At 43.2% G+C, this 16,566-nt stretch overlaps 1 protein-coding gene and 1 long non-coding RNA gene across 3 annotated transcripts in view; both read left to right on the forward strand.

The window, feature by feature from the left end:
* CUNH8orf46 (chromosome unknown C8orf46 homolog) overlaps window positions 1–10,642 on the forward strand; it is a 37,835-nt gene extending 27,193 nt beyond the window's left edge. The window contains exons 4-7 of one of the 2 annotated variants that reach the window (XM_019527747.1): window positions 2,814–2,976; window positions 6,676–6,737; window positions 7,318–7,403; window positions 9,509–10,642. In XM_019527747.1, the coding sequence (XP_019383292.1) occupies window positions 2,814–2,976; window positions 6,676–6,737; window positions 7,318–7,403; window positions 9,509–9,695 (498 nt within the window). In that variant the 3' untranslated portion in view covers window positions 9,696–10,642. The remainder of the gene's footprint in view (window positions 1–2,813; window positions 2,977–6,675; window positions 6,738–7,317; window positions 7,404–9,508) is intronic. The other variant, XM_019527748.1, reaches the window with a different exon arrangement.
* A 1,021-nt stretch (window positions 10,643–11,663) lies between these two features.
* Window positions 11,664–13,873, forward strand: LOC109299715. The gene is made up of 2 exons (XR_002097960.1): window positions 11,664–13,320; window positions 13,666–13,873. It is a non-coding gene; the product is annotated as an uncharacterized LOC109299715 (long non-coding RNA).
* The last annotated feature ends 2,693 nt before the right edge of the window (window positions 13,874–16,566 follow it).

Genomic DNA, 16,566 nt, shown 5'->3' on the forward strand with positions numbered 1-16,566 from the left:
TGTCTGGGCACTGGAGCTGCAGCAGGGTGGGGGGGCAGGAGCTGTTTGGGTACAGCAGGAAGCTCCACAGCCGAGCCACTCCCTGTGCTCATGGAGGATGGACAGCCCCAGGAGACACTGCCCAGGGGAGGGGGAGGCATGGCTAGGGCACCTGGCACAGAGCTGAAGCTCCAGCCCAGGGCAGAAGGGTGCCACAGGCCTCCCCTCCTCTTCCCTCCAGCCTGTGCTGGGGCCAGAATCACTCCACCATCACCCACACGAATCAGGACCGCCATACTCAGGCCCAGGCAGGACTGGGGCAGCTGGGGGCCCTCTCTGGCAGGGCTGGGGAGAGCAGGGGGCTGCGGGTCAAGAGTGAGGGTCACCAGCACGACTGGGGGGCAGGGGGCTGCAGGTTGGGAGTGAGGGGCACCAGCAGTGGGGGGAGGGGAGCCACAGGGGCTACAGGTTGGGAGTGAGGGGTACCAGCAGGCCTTGGGGAGGGCAGGAGCTGTGGGTCAGGATTGCGGGGAACTTGCAGTGCCAGAGGGCTGCAGCTCAGGAGTGAGTGGCAGTAGCATGGCTGGGCAGAGTTGAGGGACTCTGGGTCGGGAGTGAGGGGTACTAGCAGGGCCAGGGGTCTATAGGTCAGGAGTGAGGGGTAGGAGCAGACATGGGGGGCTGTAGGTTCGGACTGAGCAGCACCAGGATAGCCTGGGGGGCAAAGGACTGTGGGTTGGGAATGAGGGGCACCAGCAAGGCCAGGAGTCTGCAGGTTGGATGTAAGGGGCAGCAGCAGGGATGGAAGACTGTAGGTTGGGAGTGAGGGGCAATGGCAGGGCCAGGGGGCAGTGAGTTGGGACTGAGGTGTCCCCCCAGCAGGTGTACTCTTTTTTGGAACTGGAAATATGACAACCCATGCTGACACTAGATTTATTAGCAGCTGGTGCAGATCATGGAACATGTTTTGCCAGCATGAAATGCCATTTGATACATGGACCATTGCCTTTAAGAATTCACAAAGCAAATGCAAGAATTCATGTAGCTTTTGCAGTAGGACAGGGAAGTTCTGGACTTAGTCCAGCAGCAGCTGGGAGGAGGCCAGCAGCAAGTGCTTCAGTGACAGCAGGAGGCTGACTGCCACCAGCATTCTTTGGCAACAAGCTCATTTTTTAGTTATCAGAATGACACAGGCTCAGTTCTGCTTCTGAACTGCTCTATGAGCTCCAAATCCTTGGGCTATGGAGTCAGACCCCATTTAGCAAGGTCCTTCAGCACATACCCCCCTCAAGCACACAGGTAGTCCAAATGATTTCAGTTTAAGTTTAGGTACACACTTAAGTACCTTATGAAGTTGAGGCCTACATGAAGACCTGATCCAAAGTTCAATGAAATCAAAGGCAAAAGCCCCTGCTAATATAAGTGGGCTTTGGCTCAAGCTCTTGTTAATGCTACTACAGCTATTCAGCAGGATCCTTCTACATTTGGGTCAGTTTCATCTGGTCATAATCTGGATTATTCAGACTTCAGAAAGGAAGTACTTTTTATTCATTGAAACTCTATATTGTTAAAAGTGGGAATTTTTCTGTGCACTTATTGTAAATTCATGTTGCTAGAAGTAAAAAACCATCAACTTCAACATTAACTTAGAAAGTCTTTTGCTAAGGAAAATTAGAATCTGATTTTTTTTGTGTAAAGGAAACTTTTTGAAAAGTCATTTTGTTTTGTACACATCCTAAATGTAAGAAGCAGATACCTAGGGGGAGCATTTTCTAATGTACAGTTAGTCTATTAATGGTAAAACAATTCTGTTGTCAGACCTGAGGCAAAGGAGGACCCTTTTTAGAAAAATTAAAAAATATGTACTTCAATAGTGCAAACAGCAACTAGGTGTTCTTTTCAACCAGCAATGAAATCAAGGTAGCTGCCTTTGAACAGAACATGACAGAATTTAGTGTACTGTGCAGACAACGTCCACACTTGCTATTTAGTGGACTTGTGAGTTTTTGCATTTTATAACCAAGACTGTAAAATGCAAATGTATTCAAATGAGTGGAGAAGTCTGTTTCGGTAGCACTTGCTTTGCAAAAGTGTAAATGATAATGCAAGGCTATGGGGAAACCCAAGCTGTATTAAGTCTACTATCCAAAATCAGTGACCACTTTAAAAATACTCACTTTAGTCCTTCTAAACATGGGAAGAGACAAACACATCCCTTTGTTCCCAGAAAATGTAACTAATTTTCCAATGCTTTTACATGCCTCAGGCTCACACCAAAATCAAAAAAATCCTCTTCAGTTTATGACCAGGCAAGTTTAAAAATGAAATGCTGCAATGAAAATGCAAATGACAGAACAAGGAACAATGGTCTCAAGTTGCAGCAAGGGAAATTTAGGTTGGATATTAGGAAAAACTCTCTCATTGAAGGGTAGTAAAGCACTGGAATGGGTTACCTAAAGAGGTGGTGGAACCTCCATCCTTGGAGGTTTTCAAGGCCTGGCTCAACAAAAGCCCTGGCTGGAAAAATCTAGTTGGGGATGGCCCCACTTTGAGCAGGGGTTGGACTCTCCTGAGGTCCCCTCCAACTCTAATTTTCTATGATTCTAATGCTATTAACATAGATGCAAGAGGCAAGGATGTCTTAAGGTGATATCTTTTATTAGATTAGCTGAGTAGTTGGGATTGAGTTGGACAAGCTTTCAAATACAAGACACTCTTCATCAGGTCACATTAATATAGACTGCACTCACTGTAGTAACTTGAATGAAGGCTCTAAGTCTGGGCACAGCCTAAATGGATACATGTAATGGAACAGTTTTGCCTCTCTCCTGTAGGTGGTAGCAGTGTCTGAATATCGACCTCCCAGGATGGATGAGTTGCTGCCACGCCAATGTGATCTCATCCAAGTCCTGTACAGGCAGGATGAGGTGAGGAACTTTGGCTGCCTGCAAAAGAGCCAGCAGCGATTCTTTTCTGGCAAATGTGCAGCCAAGCACAGTAAGTTCTAAGATATGATTTTATGACTCTGCCCTCTCTGTGTCAGCTGCTCAGTACATTCTGCCATTGCTGCTTTCTACTTGCACAAAGTCTACACTGAAATGGGGCATGGTGCTATTTATCTAAAAGTTTCTTCCTCATTAAAAACTACAATTAAAACAAACAAGATAATGATTGGGAGAGTACAGAGCACACTTCCCTGAAGCCATAAGCTGAAGCAACAGCATTTGTGTTATTCAAAACTGCCAATTCTTCCATTTGAAAGGCTTAAAATGTGGTACAGATGGATCCAACTCTGGGTTTTAAGACCCTGTGTTCAGTTGCTCACGTTACCATCTCTAATTCTTGTTATGTGCTGGCTGCCAGCATTGAGCTCATTGTTTTAACTGCAGCCATTTCTGAGAACAAGGCTAAGAAAAAATGTTGTTTTGCCACAGTAAAAAAATCCCTCCTGTTTTGGAGCAGGAACTTGAAATTTGGCAGGGAGGTAGCCTTTGTGTCTTTTTGTCCTCCTGTGGAAATACATGTGAATTTGGCTAACTTCTAATTCTTTTTAAAAAAATCATGCTTTTCATGTACACAGTAGAGAGCTGAGGTCTTTAGCTGATAAAAATCTCAGAAAGTCCCATTTTGATTGAGCATGCTCCACCTCCCAGTCCTGTATGTGACCTCAGTGCTCATGTGTCATAATCCACAGAATAATTGAATATGCTGCATCCCAGGGCAGCGGGGCTCAGAAGGGCTTTCTTTATAATAGTTAATTTGGACTAGTGAGGCTTAACAAGGGAAGTGAAAGCAAAGAGCCTATTTTCAGTACTCTCATTGATACTGTCAGTGACATTCTGTTTGAGGAACCCATTTGGTGCCAAAGAAGGATGAACAAGGGTCAGATATATGCTTAGGGGGAAATGAGGGGAAAAAAACCAATCCAGCATAAAATGATATGGATGCTAGCCCAAGATCAGATACCTATAGACACCTGTTAAATATCATTAGTACTTAATATGCAAGATGGGAGGAAGTGCTTTAAATTAACATCTAATCTCATGGATGTAGTCAGAATGCACTACACCTAACGATATTATGGGAGACATAGATCATAATTAGAGCCTTTATCAAAACCAGATGCTACCATCTGGAAGCAGACCACTGGGAACCCTGATTGCTATGCTGGATAATTTATTTGTTATGTTTTCTAATATTTTTTTTTCCAGTTGTGGTGGTCTCATGTGTCACACTGTATCATGATGAATCCTTGATTTTCCTGTAGGTTTCTGATGTTAACTTAATTGAAAACTGTAAAACAGCAGCAGAAAAAATGACAATTGGGCACATCTACACAAGACATTTACTGTGCAGTCACCTAACTGACTGTGCAGTAAATGCCTCAGTGTCTATTACGTGTGCCCCTATTAGGGCATACAAATCTAATAAACTTTGCAGAAGGATAGCGCTTGTAAATACTAGTCCTACCCTGCTGTGGAGTTTTTCCATGCACAGTAGTGCACGTGTAGACACTGAGTGGCTGGCTGGGACATGAAGGTGCTTCAGCACTGGGGCTGCCTGCTGGCTAGCCCCGCACCGAAGCACCCTTGTGCCCCAGCCAGGCCCTCCACAGCACATTGAATCAGGTCAGAACAGCTCCCAGCTGGCAAGCTGACCCCCTGGGGCCTCCTACCAGCCAGGGCTTCTACAACCTGTCTCAATGTGCTGTGCTCTAGGCGTACATGTAGACATGTGTCCGGGAACTTCCCAGGAGCTCTGCAGTTTATTACTCCCCCTAATGGTATGTGTAGAAGCACCCAATGGGCGCATCTACACACGTCGCTATGGCATTGTTGTTTCTGTGCTATAATTTAGTACTTCCTTTTGGAAGTACTAAATCACAGTGCAGTAACAGTCCATACTACACCATACACGCAGCACATGGTTATTTTTAGTAACTACTTTGCCATAGTGGCGTGTTATACTGGGGGAGCGTGTCATAGAATCATAGAAGTAGGGTTGGAAGGGACCTTGTAGATCTTCAAGTCCGACCCCCCACCTGGGCAGGAGAAAAAACTGGACTCAGATGAGTCCAGCCAGGTAGGCATCAAGCCTCTTCTTAAAGATCCCCAGGGTAGGAGCCAGCACCACCTCCCTAGGAAGTTGGTTCCAGCTCCTAGGCGCCCTAACTGTGAAGTAGTTCTTGTGGATGTCTAATCTAAACCTACTCTCTAATAATTTGTGTCCATTGTTCCTTGTCATGCCAGTGGGCGCTAGGGGAAACAGTGTCTCCCCTAAACCCTTCTGGTCTCCCCTAGTGAGTTTATAGACAGTCACCAGGTCCCCCCTCGGCCTTCTGTTGTGGAGGCTGAACAGGTTTAGGTCCCGCAGTCTTTCAATGTAGGGTCTGCCCTGTTGTCCCCAGATCATGCAGGTGACCCTCCTCTGGACCCTTTCAATGTTGTCCACATCCCTCCTGAAATGGGGCGCACAAACTGGACACAGTACTCCAGCTGCAGCCTGACCAGTGTCACATAGAGGGGGAGGATCACCTCCCTGGCTCTACTTGAGATGCACCTGTGGATGCACGACAAGGTCTGGTTAGCCCTGCCAAGCGTGACCTCGCATTGTTGGCCCATGTTCATCTTGGAATCAATAATGACTCCAAGATCCCTTTCTGCCTCCGTGCTCTCAGGAAGGGAGCTTCCCATTCTATAAGTGTGCTGCTGGTTTCTACTGTCACTATGGTGAAGTAGCTGCTGGTCACATGTAGATGCCTGCAGATGTTATGTCACCATAGTGCATTGCTACAATGATGTATCATCACATGTAGATGTACTTAATTAGTAGGAACAGAAAAAGGCTTGAAAAGAAGTCCATATTCCTCTCACTGGATGGGCAGATTCTGTATGTGAAGTCAGATCCTTGGGTCCTTGAAAAAGACTCCCTCAGAGAGTGGGATCACGTGCATACAGAATATATAAGACACTGAGCACCCATTTTTGGTTATAAGGCACATTTTTGTTTGGGACCAGTGCATATGAATAACACCCAGCCATGATGCCTTCTGGTTGTCAAGGTGCCTGGGTACAGAGAGCTTCTGTGGCTACTACATAACTATCACTTCTGGCCAGACTAGCTCTGATAGTGGATCTCTTGGGAGCTCAAGAACTACACTTGTCCAGCTTCTGCTTAAGGGAGGTAGGAAGAATGCTCCTTGTAGCTTCCTTTTCTGTCCCCAAAACAAGGGCACAAAATACAAGCGCAATGAAACACTAAACAAGGGCTTCAACATTTGGTCTGCTGCTAATACCTGAAATTGTCATTTAAAAAACAGGAAGGTAAGTGACTCTTGGCTATAGCTTTCCAAGTCAACATTATGCAAGAGGCATGTATGTAAGGGTACTCAAATGCTTGTCTAAGTCTATCCCAACCATGCAGTTGGTCCAGTTAAAAACATCAGTTACAAAAATGCTCACTTCTTGCAGGTTAATATTAGTGTTTTCTAGCTGTCTTACTGTGATGTAACAGACTCAAGCCATTTATATAGAGCTTTGCAGCTGGCTGTGGTCAAAACTAACAACTGTAACTAATTACTGGCACTTTCCATATTATGTTTTAAACATGTAAAAGTCTGAAGTATGCTTTTAATAAAGACAAGTCCATCAGAATAATGATTATTTACTAATAATGCCATATGTATTATGCTTGCAGTGGGAAGTTCTGAACAAGAGTCATCCAAGTCCTATGCTAACCACTCAGATGGAAAATTTTCAGTAAGTAAAATACAGTAAGAGGAAATACCTTTGTAACATACCTGGAACTGCAGTACTTGTTAATACATTCAGTATCTTTTATGAAGCAGTAATTCTAGAACCTCAGGATTGTATATAAGGATGGGGTGCTCAACCTAATCCCTTTGTGGAGAAGCACCCTCTGTTATGGGATACAATTTCACTTGTGAAATGGAGGGAGGAGTATGGTTGTAGTAAAGCTGAAGCTACTGGCAGGTCAACAGTTGGCCCTCAGAATTTAGAAAATTATTTATCAAAAGGGCAATCAAATCCAAAAGCTATTTTAGGCGTTGATCCCCCAACATTTGCTTACTTGTGCAATCCTTAGTCAAGGGAGTAGCACCACTGAAGAGAACAGGACCACTCACATTATTCAGGATTGTGTGCGTGGTTGAAGGTACAGCGACCAGAGTCTTTGATTTCCTCTTACAGTAATTTCTGGTTCTGGTGGGGTTGTTTGTTTTTTTTTAATAAATGCCTCTTTCTCTCCAAAATAGCTCCAAGTTCGCCGTTCATTAAGGAAACACAGGGAAGTTTGTAATGACCTTTTTTTTGCCTGCAGTTTCCGGCATCCCCAGTTACCCACATCAAAACGAAACAGGCTGTAGTCACAGCATCAGCTACAGATGACAGTGCTTTTGCAGAAGAGTAAGTCCCTTTCTGTACATCCACCCAACCCTTGCAGCTGTGTCTGGGGCTGCAGGGCACTGTCCTGAAAGACAAGTTAGCAGGTGGCCTAGATTGTAAGCCACTCATATATGCATGTGCGTGCACGCGCGCACACACACACACACCAGCTGCAAATTACCTCAGCATTGAAGTAACAAACCTCAACCATCAATATTACATTAATAATTTATTTTCAGAACATTTGCTGGAGGTGCTAGTTTATTGATTATGCTATATTAACATAGGCTATTTAAAGTATTGAACATAATTAATTTTCTTACTTAAATAGGAAATACAAAAGGATGTCTGAGTAATTATTAATAACCCCCTAACTATTGTGTCACCATGATTCCCATTAGTTAAAGCTGAAGTCACTGTACAGAAATACTGGGTCCAATGTAGTTTGATTACACCCTTGATACTTCACTGGAGTCAGCTGTAGAAATTGGCCCAAAGCATTCAGATTGTCCAAAAAAATACAAGAAAATAGAACAATCCACTACTGTAAATTAATCTCTGTCAATGCAGTTAACAAAAGATGAGTTTGGATTACTTCATTTTTACCTGAAGGCAATAACAATAAACCCATATTTGTGAAAATTGTTTTTAGATAGTACCAAAAGGAGTGTATTGTACTTCTCATTCACACTGATTCAGGGCCTCAGCTGGTATAAAATGTGATAGCTCCATTGGCATGAAAGAAGCTTTGCTAATTTATATAATTTTAAGATCTGCACAATCTCTGCCACAGAGATGTTATAATCTAAGAAATTTCTAAAAGCCCCTAAACTAGAGCTCGGCACCAGACACTAGCTTTAATGTAGCTAAAATGAGTAACAAACACTACATTCAAAGCATTCTCAGGACTAGGTCCTAATTACAGACATGACCCAACAGACCTAGTTCTCACATGGATATTCTCTTTGCAACCAAGGGAGACAACTGAAGTTAGTGAACAAGATCAACCTTTTTGCTGTTTGGGAAGAGAAGTGCCCCACAAGGAGTCAGTCTACCCAAAACTTGATTCTGGCCTTGACGCCTAACACAGCTCCTGCCCCCTGGATGCTGCCACTTTGTAAACAAACGGGCAGGATAGGAATGGCAGATTTTGGCTAGGTCTTCACGTGCTGATGAGAATAGTAGTTCATATGAGTGTACATTTCTCCCAGAGCAAGGGAGCTTTGTAGTGTCAGTGTCACTGTTTTTCGTTGTGTTTATCTTTAAAATGACTATCTGGTTCACTCAGCACAGAGTTATTGGCCCATGTTAGAGAGAGATTCAAAATAAAGAAGGGAGGTAACAGCAGAGCTGTATTTGGGAGCAAGCAACCAGAACAATTACCTTTACCTGGCTATGAGAGGCGGGATGGGGAGGAAGAGGGAGGCATAGGATACAACTAGGCTAAGATAGTGCAAATCATCCAGTATGCACATGGGCTGTGAGAGGGTAGGGACCCCAGGCAAAGGCCAGCAGCACTTCTGGGTGGCAGAGGGATCCGTTTGTAATTACATTCTCTCTGCTTTAAGTTGCTTGTAATGTTAAATCAAGATTGTTTAAACACAATGAAATGTAGCAACAGTTGAAGATACAGATAAACATGGAAAGGAACCACAAAGTAAATGCTTTGTGTGTTCTTTATGCTTTAGCAGAGAGATTCAGTTAGTAGTATTAGCCTGAAGTCAAGTAGAACAGATTTGAATGGGAAATTGCAGAAACAGAAATCATCCACAGACTAGACTATATTACGTATGGTTTAAATAGAGACTACAGATTCTCATTCTATTACCTGGATTAGCTTTGGTTAACCCTTGGTTCCCATGGATAAAATGCTAGTTTCTCCCAGCACTGCTCCCTTCCTTCTTTTCTCTCTTCCTACCCCACATCCTGCCCCTTCCCACCCCCACACTTTTATATTCTAATTTCTCTATCCTTTTATAGTCTGCTTTCTGCCCATCCTTTCAAAGCATCTGGTGAAGTGAGCTACAGCTCACAAAAGTTTGTACTGTATATGCATATATAGTATACATCTACCTTGGTTAGTCCACAAGATGCAAATCTACCCTGCCTTCTACTTTATCCTCTAGCTACAGAAGGCACTCAAAGAAGAGCACCGACTATGACTTAGCCTTGACCCCAGGAGCAGAAGCTTCTTTACCTCTGACAGGCAGCAACTTGTGTAGAACACCTGGCATCCTGAGAAAAATGTGGATGAAGCACAAGAAGAAGCCAGAATATCTAGGGGCAACAAACAGTGCCTTTGAAGCAGACTGACAAGCCTCAGCTTTGCTTTTGCAAGAAATTTATTTACCAAGGGCAAAACATGGACACAATACTTACCAAACAATATCTTGGGCCTTTGTCTTACTTGGACAGGAGAAAGGATAATAGTGAGGGAAAAGGTGAATGTGAGCAAATTCAATAGTCAGTATTCGTATTGCAATATTTCTGATGCCAGTCAAATTGTAACAGATTCTACCCTCAATTCTGTAATACAGTTAACATATTCATCACATTTCCTTGCCCTATCTTAAATAACTTCGCTTCATAATGACAAAAGCCTACAAAGAAGTTTGTCTGTCCCACAAGACCTCAACTTCAGTATGCCATTAAAACCCAGTTCTGCTTTCCATTTTGTACTACTACACTGAACTATTCTGTCTTCCTCCCTTGTCATTTTCTCTGAGGTACAAGAGGTAAAAACCAAATCCCCTGGAGGATACACTTTGCTCAGTGCATTGAACCAATACATGTTTATTCTGTTTTGTATTTGAGACAGGATTAGATAAGTGAAAGGATGCAAAACGAATGGGTGGGTTGGTCAGAACTGAACCAAAACTTTGGTGCACAACCAGCAATTGGTTGTTTTAAAATACCATGCCCAGATCACATCATGCCAGCATCTAAAAGTCACTCAGGAGTTATACTGTTTCATAGAACCTGCTCAAATGCTAAATATAAAATTTCAGAGTAATACTATTAATAGCATTGTGGTACAGAGCATTTTGCCAAATGCATGAGTTACTAAGAGACAAGATAAGATGTTGAAACTGTACAACTGGGCTACTAAGTAGGATTTTAAACTCCTGCAGTGAAGCTTGCTCTTAAAAGCTAATCACTTTAATAAGATTTCATCAAAAGGAGAAAAATTGCTGATTTCATATTTCTGGCAGCGTAGGAGCTGCTGATCATATTTCTTCATCTCCCCCCTGAAAAAAAAAGAATATCCCAAAATAAATTGTTTTTAGAAGCAGTACAGGCAACTTTATATTTGATAAGACTGAAAAGATGACAAATGCACATGACGCACATGGAATGTGTCTCCCAGATCTGGCCCTTAATTTGCCAGAATGGACACATTTTGAATTTGTTCTAATGCAGGACTTCAACATGAATTTTCTGACATCCTTTTGCCCCTGTGAACATAACAAATATCTTCAGGAATGATGCAAGGTGCAACTCTCCAAAATGTAAATTAAAAAAGGTGATTGGACTAATCCATTGATTATCTGCATTTTAAAGGAGAGTGGTTCCCATACAGTCAGTGTAATTAAAATGGCTCACCATCACGTGTAAAGCCCCCTCCCCCCACTCCTCATGTTTCAAAATGGCCAGGGGGCACTTTAACTAAAGTTCATTTGACAAGCATTAGTTCAAATGCCCCCATGACCATTTTGAAATGCAAAGGGCTTATAACATGTGATGCTGAGGCAATGCTGGTGCGGTCTAATTAGAATGTGAAGCAGACTCAATTAATCAAGTCTGCTCCAATGTGTTCTAATTAGAATGCTAATGAGCATGTCTATAGGCACCCTTAAAAATTGGAACTCCACAACTGAGAAACTAGAACTTCACAGTGAACCACTGCCATCCAGTGCACTTGGCTCCATATTAATGCTTTATTTGTAGTTGTATCCTTCAGAAAGAGGTGCTGAATTATTCTGGAAAGCTAGGAAAATCATTTTAGTTCAAAATAGCTCAATCTACTGTCTTTCGCTTCCTTACCAAGTACATAATCATTCCCTAGTCCAGGATCTATACACAGACTCAGTCCAGAAAGGCAGATCACTACATGAGAGAGGAGAATTGAAAGCAGCTGCATGTGTCACAAAGACCCAGCCTCTGCTGTTCCCCCACTCCTCCCTACACATGCATGGGGTGGGGGGGGCTGAGGGGGGAAGATAGTGGTCAGATGTTGAAGGGTAGTTTGCCAGTTAATGAAGTGGCAGAGAGACTTTCACAGTTTATGCTATAAACACTCTATATGTTGGGGAGGTTGTAGGAGTGGCCCTACCTGCCTCTGAAGGTGCGCACAGAAGTTACATTTTCACATGATGAGGCCCCAGAAAGTTCTCTGTAGCCACAACACAAAGTGTTCACAGCTGCAGAGCACTTTTAAAATGGCCAAATCACATGAAAATGTAACCCTCATCTGCTGTAGTATCAGGCAGGGGTGCTACAGGGCAGAGCACCTTAGGGAACCTCTGTACAGGTTCCCTGCGAGGGTTAATTTTGGGCGATGCCACCCACATCCTATGCAGTTTTGTGGGACTGGGCTAGTCCGCATGAGGGCAAACACAGACCCAGCCCCACCCCCACCCCCAGGCTGTCAAAGAGGAGACAGAAAACCTGTTTCCTCCCTGTGCAGCCAGATAAAGTGAAAAGAAGGGAGCCCCACTGCTGCATGAGCCTCCCACCAACTACCCCTGCTGGGGTCCTGGGGGGAACTGGGCTGGGCCCACATGGCAGGGGGTCTCCCTTTCCCCAACTCCCTACTTCCCACACAAGCATTTTGACAGCAGCAGAGACTGCCTCACCCAGAGCTGGGGGGAAAACAAACTTCGTGGCCCATCTTAGCACCCCCCAAGACTCCAGCATAGACAGCTAGGGAAGCACACAAGGTGAAGGGGGAGGGGGCTCCATTTCCCCCCGCCGCAGTTCTGGGTGCAACAGCCTCTGCTACTGTCAAGATATTCACGTGGAGGGTGGGGAGAAGGAAGGGAGCCCCCCCTGCCATGTGGGCCTGGCTCAGCTGCTCCCCAGAGCCTAGTAGGGACAGTTGTGGGGGGAAGGGAAGAGAAGGCATGCAGTGGGGGGCTCCATCTCCCCCCTCCCTCTAGCTGCTGCTGACAGTTGCAGCTGGCTGGGGTTGGGGCTGGGGAAAGGGGTGGTCTGGCAGCCTCCTGGGAACATGGCTAAAGCACCTCCCCAACAGGCTGCCTAGACTTCTGTACAGACCCTGAGACATACTGCCATTACATGGAGCAGAAGAGAGGAGAATTATGTTGGAGGAGGTCTGTGGCTTTTCAGGGAACAGCAAATATGTCAATAGCTGAGGAAAGCTGAGTTCAATCACGTCTTCATATCTTCAACAGTTCGAGGGGGTTAATAGCACTTTGCAGAAAATTTGTTGACAAACAAAGGTTTGTTTGTTTGTTTGTTTTTACAAAGGCTCTTTCACTCTGCAATATACCTGACACACATTTAGTGCTCCATGGATAACCCGTATAATCCTAGGGCAATTAACCCATCAGAAATCCATCATCTTGGACAACAGCAAGTTGCAGTCAGAATGAAGGATGATGGAGACCAGCCAGGAAAGGGAAGATGGGAGCAAATTACTATTTTAACACAGGGTTTGATGCTGGAAGGGAATGAGCACCAGCAACTTCTACTGACATCTACGAGTGCGAAGGGTGCCCAGCGCTTTACAAGATCAGATCCTTAATGTTTGCATTAACACTTAGTAGTAAAAAAATGAAAGAGAAACAAATATACTTTGCCCCTGAAACACACCAAATTCCAACTACTTCCCAAGTTTTTCATGAGGCATTAGTAGCTCTTGAATGATGCATCACACCCACCCCACAGACAAAAGCTTTATCATAGGCCCCCATCCGTGAATAATCCTACTTCAGTGAGACTACTTACCTGCATAAAAGTAAGGACCAGGGCTATAAAGTCCATCAGCTCCAGTTTGATCTAGTTTCTTTGGATTGGTCCAAACAGAAAATGGAAATCCTACATTGGAAAACATAGACCTAATAAGACTTATGGAGACAGAAAAGATCAACATGTGTGCTGTTCCTGCTTTCAACCTCTATTAACCAAATCAATCTATTCTTCTTCCATAAATTAGTCCTCAGGTCAAAGCACATATATTTGTTTCTGTTGAAAGGTCTGTTTGTTTATCATCTTGGTAAATAATCTATTTAAGCAGTGCGGGGATGGGAGTAAAGAACAGATGATATGTGATTGTATTCAACAGCCACTGTGCCCTAAATGTGTACCCTGAATTGTTTTCTCATAATTTATTTAATTTATAACTCAGAGCAACATGACAATGGAATCACTTAATGTGAATTTCAGAAGTTGCTGTCAAGATTTTTTCTGTATTGTGGCAACTATGCATTTTGTTGATTCATATGAAATAAAACGAAATAGGTAGCAAATGGCTGAACATGGTCTTAGTGACTGAAAGAGAAGACTCCAGAAGTACAGGAAACTCTCACTATTTGTGGTTTCAAATATTCACAAATGCCAAACCTGCATATTAAATACACTTAAAAGAGCTCCCAACATAGTTGCCTCTGTGCCCCCCGCCCAGCCACTGGGGGCACTGCATTCATGAACGCAGACAACATTCATGAACACAGTGTCTTATTCACAGATTTAGGAGAACGTATCCCCCGCAAATAGCAAGGGTCTCCTGTATTTAACAAAAAATAAAAGCAGCACCTAACAACAAGGGAATTAACATTTTCTTTCCTTTCTAGGAATGTTGGCTCTGGATTTAGGACCCAGATGCCTTGTTCCAGTCCCACCCTCAGACTGACAACAACCTTTCTATTCAATAATAGGCAAATTCATTGATACACAGCAATAACAGAAAAGAAGCAATACAAACAATCAAGCAGTTCTATATATCTCCCAATTCTAGGGCTGTCATCAGAGTCAAGAAATGTCTGGCCAAGACATAGGCTTCAGTTTGAGGCTCTCTCTTAGGTGTCAGATGTCAGCAGCCTGGAGGTCGAATACCAAGGCCTACATCCCCCCCTCCAGTGGGGTGGATGAGACAGGCTGGTAGTGCCCTCTGCCCGTGGTGGCCTTGAGGACCCCTCCTGGGGGACAGGAACCTCTCTCAGGGACCCTCTGAGGGAGGAGGACAAGGAAGGACCCAGGCAGGAGGATGAGGACAGGGAGGGACACTTTGCTGCTCCAAAGTCCTTCTTTTGTATTCTCCTTCCCTCCTGATGACTCTCCATCTCTGGCTGTTGCTGACTGGTCTCTCTCTGTGGTTGTCATACTGTCCATGTCCTCTTCCATCAGCATATTCCAAGACCATCACATGCACACTCTTACCAAAACAGGAATTTTAGGCCCCCCTCTTTGGCCTTGCAAGCTGATGCTACTTCATCTCATGTTATAGAACAGTGTAGTAAATGCCCCCACTTTCCCAGCCTATGTGTATCCGATGGCCTTGTTGTGTTAAGACAAGCTTGTCTGCTTCTAAAGGCTGAAGTAACTGTGTGTGTGACCCAGGCTTAAAAAATGGAATAACCCCTGCTGCCCACCCTGACCCATTCTAATGCATATCTATCTATCTATCTATCTAGATAGATAGATAGATATATTGCCCACCCACAATGCATATGCATTAGAATGGTTCAGAGTGGGCAGCAGGGGTTAGTTGTGTGTATGCACATTAGAATGGTTATATACATACATATACACACACAACTATAAGTCAATTCCCAAAAAGGAAACCTTTAAATACCATTTTGAAACCATCAGGAAAAAGTCTGGATTTGATCTTTTAGGAGTCTGGATTCGACCTGTGAACAACAGCAGTATTAGTACTTTTAGTTATAGAAAGTAATCTTTTATTATTAGACAAGAAGTGTTAGATGGAAGGTACTAAAGAGATGGAAAATCAGATATAAAACAACATTTAAAAAAAACTGGCACTAAATATATAAGCTATTAACAGCCTTTTACTTACCTACAGATGAGGAAAAGCAAGACAGATATTCCCCAAAGTCCTAAAAAGCTTGTGGCAGAGATGGTTATAGAATCCAGGTCTTCTCGCACCTAGCTGTTTGGCTGAAGGACAAAAGCACAGTATAAACACACTGTGCTTTAAGCTGTAGCACTTGTACTGAACCACAAAATAAGGTGTGTCCCTGATTCTGGAATTTAAATCTAGCAGCATTCCACAAATAAATGAGGTCCACATCACGATAGATCTGACATCTTAAAGAAATAACAGAAAATTAAAATCTTGTGTGGGTATTATCTAAACAATGTGGAGTTCTGGAATACTATAGAGTTCAACTCAGAATGACATGTCTTGTCTTTCCAATTCCCTTCATCCCATGTAGCTCATGTTCAAAGATTTGCAAAGCCCAAGGACAGTTTGCCAGTGTGGGTGGTACCTGAATTAAAATGGCTGGAGTTTGAATATTCTTTGGATGAATCATTCATGCCAAAAGTTTCCAGTTTTTCAGGATAATAAAAATGTCATCCTTGTTAGGGATTCAGCTGAATACACCGTGTTCACTAAAAATATTAACCTGCATATATCAGCATGCAGGTTTCCAATATGTCTTACAACATGCAAAAAAAATGTTGCAATTCAGCCAACTAAGCTTCTGTATATGAAATGTATGGATGTTTTGTCCAGCAATTGACCCCAAATTAGCTGTAGTTTTTAATTTGCAGGTAATCATTGCCTATGTTTTGTCACTGCTTCAGAATACTTAATTTTGAAAATGAGCTATTCCTTTATAAAAATAGTCGTGATTTATTTAGATATCACTTCTGAAATGAGATACATTATGGGAAAAGCTGGGCTGAAACATCATATCATTTTTTCCCTGTGAAGATTTGCTTGATTGAAACCATAAATTTGTTTTTCCTGCTTTTTATTCTCATTTACGTTTGCTTTAAAAAGGCCCTAACAAATAAGTTTGCTGGCAGGAGTGTTCACAGAAACAATCTGGTTGTAGGAAGTGGAGAATATTTTCAGAAAGTGAGTTTTGCACTTCAATACAAGAATGTACATAATGAATTGCTCTAACTTCTAAGAAACTCCTAATCAGAAAACTGACACAATATCATCTGACCTGTGTATGTAGAAAAAACA

This window comes from Gavialis gangeticus, unplaced genomic scaffold, assembly GCF_001723915.1.
Source record: "Gavialis gangeticus isolate Ggan-Ray unplaced genomic scaffold, GavGan_comp1, whole genome shotgun sequence".
NCBI classification, from domain to species: domain Eukaryota; kingdom Metazoa; phylum Chordata; order Crocodylia; family Gavialidae; genus Gavialis; species Gavialis gangeticus.